Raw genomic sequence first — 8,231 nt, forward strand, 5'->3', positions numbered from 1 at the left:
TTGCTCAACACCTAGTGCTTAGTGCTTCTGCAAAAGTAGAAATCAAATACTCCCTCTGAATTAGTGAAGAGTATGAAGAACAGGATTTTGGCTGAAAAGTCAAATTATATTTGACTTTAAATTAAGGAATTATATCAAAGGCTTCTTTTTTGCAAACTGAATCTTAATGCATTGTTCCTGTTTCATGATGTTTAAGTATCATGTGATAGCAGAGATCATTCCAAATTTGGTCTTCTCTGCTGTACTTCTGACTCCTTCTGACTTACTGCTGCTTGACAATTTTTTGTAGTGTTCTTTCTTCAAAGGGTCAGCAAACTATGAAGGAAGAAGGACCAAATTTCTTCTTGTTTCCCATATTAGAGGAGTTAAGCACCTTTGCTTTAACTTTGGTTGTTTTATCTTGCCTTTCTTGAAGATCTGAGTTCTGATCCATCAGAATGATTCAGCTCTTCAGTCTACAGCACAGCACTTTATCTGTAGTACATCTTTGGTAGCTCAACTGTAGGTAATCTGAAAAAAGAATTGGAATTTTTAGTAAGGTTTCTTTGGGACTGTATTGGTTCAATATGGAAAAAATCCTTACTATTGGGTATGTACTTTATAGAGGCGTAATAGTCCTAGATTGCTTATGAGAATACCTTAGAGTTAAAATAATTTTTCTTCATGACATTAACTTCTTTATTATCTCTTCAAGTAAATGGATTTGATAAATTTTGAGGGCATTTTGTTCATAAAGACACCTGTTTATTTGTTTATGCTCTTGATTCTTACAAATTATGAAATGTGTGTAAGTTAATGATGTACATATGCTACATATGTGTAAAAATATTTCAGGATTGAACGACTGTCTGTAAATTCATGTGACCTTTAGCCAAGTTTTAAAAAGATGTGTTGTGTTGTCCTTCTTCAATTTGTGGCTTATGTTACTGTTGAATACAATTTTGCCTCTCTCCTTGTCATCTTCAGCTTTTGCTTTTGTGATTTGCATCAGTGTGTCCCATATTTTAACTTATGCAAATATGATCACGTTGCAGTTACAGAATGATGCAGTGAAACTATCTTGAAACACTTCCAGTGTGATATCAGCTCTTCCTCTTAATCAGCCAATGTTTTCTTTTTCTTGCCTGTTCATTCAACCATGTTTGTAACTTCACTGGAAGTCAGGAATTCTTGTGTCTGGAGCATGATTAAGGCCTTAATGTCTCTTTATTTCATCAATGAACCATTTTACTAAGCTCCGCTAGCTGAAAGTAACTTCTGTGAGCCATCCTGTTGCTTAAAACTTGAGAAGACTTCTTAGAGGGAGTTTAACATCTTAGCAGCATGTTTATCTGCACAGTCACACTGGAGTTATTTGAGGTTGGATATATTTACAAAAGTTTAATTTTTACACCAAGACAAAAAGTTGATAGTTACGTTAAAAATACTTTTAGAAGAAATGGCCTCTTTGCTGTTCGGATTTTTTAGTCTGCCTGTAACCCAGGACTTTGCTTTTCAGATAAGTTGTTTCCTTCTGCAACTTAAGTACTATATACAAGCATAGATGAATTATTAAAAACATGGAGCGTCAGTTGAAATGCACCAAGTAATTGGAGATGCAGGCTTATTCTGTGCCATTTCAATGTTTTTTGATTTCCCTATAGAATGAGAAGTTGTGATTATTCATCAAAACTGGCTACCTCTAGTAAGGTTTCTTGAACACATGGCAGTCTTGCAGTAATTTCCTGTGGAACAGAGAATCGTTGTCTTTTCTGTCTCTTTATTTCAGTAGTAGTGCAATACATATAAATCTACATGCAACATCAGATGAAGAGAAACAGCTAAACATGCTGACAGTTTTTTAAAGCCTAGCAAGCACGAAAGCTGCACTGATCTTTTTGATGCATTGCTTCAACCTTGGCTATCCTTAGATGGGTTTTGTGACTGATTTCTTTTTGTTTCAACAGTAGAAGAACATCTGTTTAATAATGAGTATGAGCATGTTCCTCTGGTTTAGTTTAGGAGTAAGATTTTTGATTTGTTTCTTTCATCTCCTACAGCTTGACAAAGATGACATGGTGTATATGGAGGCATATGATAAGTTGCTGGAATCTTGGCTTACTTTGGTACAAGACGACAAACATTTCCATAAAGGTTTCTTTACCCAACATGCTGTTCAAGTCTTTAATTCCTACATTCAGTGCCATCTAGCTGCTCCTGATGGCACAAGGAATTTGGTAAGCCCTCATTCTAGTAGATTTTGATGATGACTTATAGTAACTAGCCCCTGTTTTTTCGTGTGTATGTATTATGTAACTCAAGGCAGCGAGTGTAGAATTGCTATTTGTGACTTTGGTCACAAATTGCTATTTGGAAATGAAAAATTTTACGAATTTATTACTCAGTTGTCATTTCCCAGTCTGTTTCTCACATTCTGAAGAAGAAATAAAGAAATGCAAAGTTGGAAATCACTGAAAAAAATTAGAAAAAAATAAACCTGTAATTCAGATCAATGTGTGTCTTGCTTTCTTCCCACAGATACAGTGACTAAACTTTTGACCATCCTTCTCTGGATGTCCTTACAGTCCTGATTACCTTCAAAGTATAATGTATAAATATCTGAAAAAATGTAGATTGACTGTGCTCAGGATAGAAGAAACTTGGGATATCGTGTGGTCCTTTAGGATAAATTGAATTCCCAACTGAATTTTTGAACAGGTGACTGTTCTAGAGAAAGCCACAAAGTACATCAAGTTTCTCTTTAGCCATTGAGAAAGCAAGCAGATTAGTATATTTGCAAGTAGTCTGGATCTTCCTGAAATAGATTATTTTACCAAAAGTTAGTTGTAGATGTTAGATGAATTGAATTGCATAGATTAAATTCAGTAACTGTATAAAATCTCTCTTTTGTTTGATGCTGTGCAAAGATCTCTGAGGTACTTCATTCTGAAAAGCACCATATAAAACTTAATTCTGCTATCTCAATATGTAACAGATGGTAATAAGAGTGCCAAAACCAAGAGAAATATTTCACAGGAGAACTTGAATTCATGTCAGGCGGTCTTGACATAACTTGTATACGCAGGTTAATTCATGTCATTCTGTGAGATAAGTCATTTATCCCATGGGTAACCTTTTAAAAGCCACAGCTGGCGTTTTAGAATGCTTCTTGTTCAATATCAAAGCAGTAACAGGAACTTTCAATCCCTGCTTTGAGAGCAGAGGCTCACCCTTCAGTAAACAGCTGCAACTTTGAAGTTGCCAAAAGAGAATGATTTGCTGGGTTACATAAAGAAAAGATGGGTTAAAAGTGCTTGGTATAAGGAGTGGTGTGTGGATTCAGTTTTCCAGGACCTCTGTAGAAATGAAGCAGACTGATAGCTTTCTCTCTTATATTTCACTTTGTTATTTGCATAAATTTTATGATTATTCAAGATTTTTTTATTGATACTTAGTTTCTACATATCATGGTTCATCTCTTCAAGGAATAAAATCTGATTATTTTTTAAATCGTTTTATAATGCAACCAAGATAAACTGAGAGAAATTGAACAGTGCAACTTTGCATCAGCTAAAAATAAAACTCAGATGATGATTCCTATTAGTCTTCTGTTCTCCTGTGGTTACAGCATTTACATGTTAAAGTACTTTTTTATTTTTAAATAGTACTTTTTAAATATTGTTTCCTCTCAAACAGTAGGTTATGGAAAATCTTTAATGAAAGAAATTATTTTTCATTTCATCTTGAAAAATACTAGCTATTATATGATTTATGTAAGATCTCAGACAACTGACAACAATATCTTCAACTGATGAATAGGGAAAAGCATGGAAGTTCCAGTATTTGAAATGGTTCTTGGTTTGCTATATATGTAATTTGAAATGCAAATTTACTTCAGCAATCTTTTGCTCATTGGTTTTGCAGACCATCTCTGTGAGCCAGAGTAGTTCAGCACCTTATATCCCACTTCTAGCACTGGATGCACAGCAGAGCTGATTTATAAAGTGTAAAGAAGCTGCTTTGCTATTGACTAGCCTGTGTTTGGACTATTAATAACAAGTATCAATTTTCATAAGTACTATTCTTGACTCTTTTCACGGTGAATCTTTTGACTTGAGAACACTATTGGAAACAGTAGCAAATAGACAAATTAACTGAATGTGGCATTTTGCTAATGAGTTTGTAAAATTACGATTTTAAAACAGTATGAACCCATGTTGACTCTGTTTCACTCCTCTGTGTGTAATTTAGTACAAATTTGTTGTTCATCCATCTAAAATACCTTGAAAGACAGTGCCAAAATAATGCAGAGAACTGTGGTGGTGGTAAATTTAACAAGTATGACTCTTAACTGGTTGCTTCTAATTTTGTTGAAATAACCAAAGACTGCCAATGGTGTGGCCTCTCGGGAAGAAGAAGAAATAAGTGAGCTGCAGGAAGATGACAGAGACCAGTTCTGTGACCAGTTGGCCAGTGTAGGCATGCTGGGGAGAATTGCTGCAGAACACTGTATACCTCTTCTTACAAGGTAAGTACAAAAAAATTAGTCATGAATGCAAACCAGTAAAGCCATCACATATGAAAAGCCTGACTTGGCTGAAACAATTTAAAAGCAGTGAAGTTCTTTTATTGTTATTTGTCCACAGTTTGTTAGAAGACCGAGTGACAAGGCTCCATGGTCAGTTGCAAAGACATCAGCAGCAGTTACTTGCCTCACCAGCATCAGGTTCAATTGACAATAAAGTGCTTGATGACCTGTATGAGGATATTCATTGGCTTATTTTAGTCACAGGTTAGTGAACAGCATTGAATAGTACTTATGCTGGTAGTCTTGTTGCAGCTGGGACACCTTAGGGAAAAAAAAAAAGAACAAACTATATATCATCTGCTCTTAATTGACTATACCTTTTATCCTTTATGATAATTTCATCTTAAACAGAGTACTTGCAAAGTCTTTGTTTTACTTTCTTCTGCCTGAATAACATGAATGTTAAGAAGATCGATGAAATCCCTACATGAGGTAATGTCCTTTGGAAATGCCCACAACTCATTTTGTTACAGATTTCAGCTGTATTATCAGTAAACCTATTCAAGAAATTAGTCTGTTCATGGTACCAGCGGTATTGTCTGGGGGCACATGACTTTTTAAGGGAACCACTGTGAGATCAGGATAATGGTAGTACTCAGTCGTGGCCAAGAATCAAGTTCTCGAATTTCTCGGTGCTGATGATCCATGTCCTGCCATTTTGTTATATTTCAGGGAAGTTGAATTTAGAACCTTTTCATTTTTGAATTTTAGATGGAAATATTTTACTTACGTTTGCGAAGCTATGACTTTGTTAGAAAAAATATATATTATACATTCTGTGGGATTATATTATAATATGTATTTTTTGGGATTTTTTTTATATCTGATGTTTTAATCACTCTCAGATATTGACATTAATGTATTTATGATTTCATAATACTGTGGAATGGAGTTTGTCTGTAGCTCACAGATAGTTACGGGATCAGACATTGAAAACTCAACTAAAGCTGGAATTAATATTATCTGGATACCAGAGTATTGTATAAAATCCCATGCTTTACCTGATCTGCAGCTGCTCTGCAAGGAAAATGGTATAATAGCCCATGTATTTGATGTCTGTAAACCTCTGACAGATTTGAAATGTTAGCAAAACAGAAGTCCCAAATGGCGTGGACTCAGTGGGGAATCTGTAAAATCAAGGCTTTTTTTATCACGTAACAGAAGAAAAAAACCATGTCCCTCTCCCAGATAGTTGAATTGACTGTAGCACTTTTACATGAAACAAAACTTACCTCTTTTTTAATTGGTTTTTATATTGGTGGTTTCTTCTCGTCATTTTAGGTTTTTCTCTGCTGAAATGCTTTAAGGATTCTAAAGCTAACTCCTTTTTATTTAAGCAGTGTTAGTCAGGTTGTACAAACATTTGGTTCTGGTGTGATGTTTGCAGTTAAGCCAATGGATTCTCTAATCAGAAAGCCATAAGTTAACCTAGGGTAGAAGGTTGTGAACACTCTTTCTTTTTTAATGTAAGGCTACCTCTTGGCTAATGATACTCAGGGAGAGACTCCACTAATACCTCCAGAAGTAATGGAATATTCCATTAAACATTCAGCTGAGGTTGACATCAATACAACACTTCAGATTCTGGGATCTCCAGGAGAAAAGGCCTCTTCCATCCCAGGGTACAACAGAACTGATTCTGTAATTAGGTAAGGATGCATCTTGTGCTATTAAGTTTGTTAAATGCTTTTTAAGAGAAAAAATAAGAATGTGAGTGGACTTCTGTGAATGTGAAAAGTAAAGAAGCAGTACCAAAAAAACGAACATTGAAAAAGAAATGTCTTTTTTAACTACTATTAAAGTAAGGGCAAGTGATTTAGAAGAATGGTTTTATAACAGTCATATTAAGGTAATGCTGTAAAAGAGCTTTAAGAAAAGATGAAAAGGATGAAGTATTTTTTCTTGTTGTTTTGGTTTGGTTTTGGGTTTTTTGTGGGGGTTTTTTGGGGGTTTTTTTTAGGTTTGGTTTTTTGTTTTTTTTTTTTAGGATAAAGAAAGGCAGGGTAAATATAGATGATATTTCAAGTCAAGGTAATCCAGGGAAGGACTGAAAAGAAAAATGAGAGTAAGGTATCAAAATAGACAACACTGAGTCAAGATGAGAATGCTGAAGTGACTAGATGGACCTAATAGTCTTAACAGAGGACATGAAAATAAGTAGAAATTTTTTTATTATATCTCTACTGAAAATTCCTCTGTGATCTATCTGTTACAGAGATTCCCTAAAAGTATTTAAGTAAAAAAAGTTGGTAGATCAAGATCTTTAGACAATATATACTCTAAAATTCATACAGCACATGTGCATTTTAAGCTAATGCTTTCCAGAGCATCAGCAGAGCTTGTCTGCTGTGAACACGAGTTATCGCCGAAGCTTGGCACATATCACTGTTAGCCTGTGAAAGAAGCAGGAGAGATTTCCCTTCCTTTATACAAGAAGGCTGATGCCCACGAAGAACTCCTTAATTTGAATCTTCACAATTCAGAAGATTTCATTCAACTCTTAATTGACATGGAAGATTCTTCACCCAAGATTAGTTGTTGTGTACTTAAAAGTCTTCTTCTGGGAAGATGCTAGAAAAAATGGATTTTCATTAGCAGTGATGTATGTGCCTAATGTTTAGATGCTTGAATACCTCTCACTGATACCATTGACTGCTTCAAAAAGTGGTCACTGAACAGGATTTCTTGAGGCAGTGTTGCAGTGGTGATGGGAATGAAGTTAGATCTAAATAAGGAGAGATTTTAGGATCTCTCTCAACAGCTAAGAAATGTCTTCAAGACAGAGGCCACTGTGAACTCCTAAATTTCTTGTGCACTATCACGTTCTTACAAAATTTGACATACTACAAAAATAATATTTAATGTTGTTTTATAGACTGGTTTTCTGCAGCGATAAACAAGAGATAAATTTTAAAAATGGTCATTTCTGTATTTGTTTTTTTAGTATGCATCACACTGTGACTGTTACATAATTAGGACTGATTTGGTCAGTAAGCTTTGTGGTGCAAGGAGGGGAGAAGCAGCTTTTCAGAAAAGCTTTTCAAGCACTCCCAAGTAGTAGTCCATTTGTCACAATACTTGTGAGCATTCTTTGTTGCGGTAATTTTCATGTCGAAGTTCACCTTTTAAAGCATAATTTTGGAGGATATTTGCCAGTCTGTCCTGCCTCTCTCTCTCCCTCTCTCCTTGCATTTCAAGAAACAATAAATTCAGGTGCTTTTTACTTGATTAGAGTTGAACTGCTTTGTGTTATCCAGATCCACCTGTCATATTTGGTGAAAAATGGAAATGTTTGTTAGTTGTTTTGCTTCTCCAAAAACCACTCTTAGCATCCTCATTGTATTTTAAATCTGCAGGTTGTTATCTGCTATTTTAAGAGTGTCAGAAGTAGAATCTAGAGCAATAAGGGCAAATCTTACCCACCTCCTGAGTCCCCAGATGGGCAAAGATATTGTGTGGTTCCTCAAGCGCTGGGCAAAGACTTACCTCCTAGTAGATGAAAAGTTGTATGATCAGGTAAGGATATAACTTTTATGAATTAATTGGTGAGTATTAGCAATAATATTATCCTGTGATTGCAGATGTCAGTGTAGCTATTTAAAAGAGCTATGCTAAAGCATTTTTAGTGTTAAATGTGTTGTGGCTTATTTTGGAATTTGAAATT

The 8,231-nt window shown here is 35.1% G+C and overlaps 1 protein-coding gene across 1 annotated transcript in view; it reads left to right on the forward strand.

The window, feature by feature from the left end:
- The window catches only part of XPO4 (exportin 4), a 72,912-nt gene that overhangs the window by 52,442 nt on the left and 12,239 nt on the right, over window positions 1–8,231 (forward strand). The window contains exons 10-14 of the mRNA XM_027884443.1: window positions 2,040–2,216; window positions 4,365–4,507; window positions 4,626–4,771; window positions 6,039–6,216; window positions 7,924–8,083. Coding sequence (XP_027740244.1) covers window positions 2,040–2,216; window positions 4,365–4,507; window positions 4,626–4,771; window positions 6,039–6,216; window positions 7,924–8,083 — 804 coding nt within the window. The remainder of the gene's footprint in view (window positions 1–2,039; window positions 2,217–4,364; window positions 4,508–4,625; window positions 4,772–6,038; window positions 6,217–7,923; window positions 8,084–8,231) is intronic.

The sequence above is a fragment of the Empidonax traillii genome, unplaced genomic scaffold, assembly GCF_003031625.1.
Source record: "Empidonax traillii isolate 1590-97213 ecotype Southwest subspecies unplaced genomic scaffold, ASM303162v1 scaffold9:size3134949, whole genome shotgun sequence".
NCBI classification, from domain to species: domain Eukaryota; kingdom Metazoa; phylum Chordata; class Aves; order Passeriformes; family Tyrannidae; genus Empidonax; species Empidonax traillii.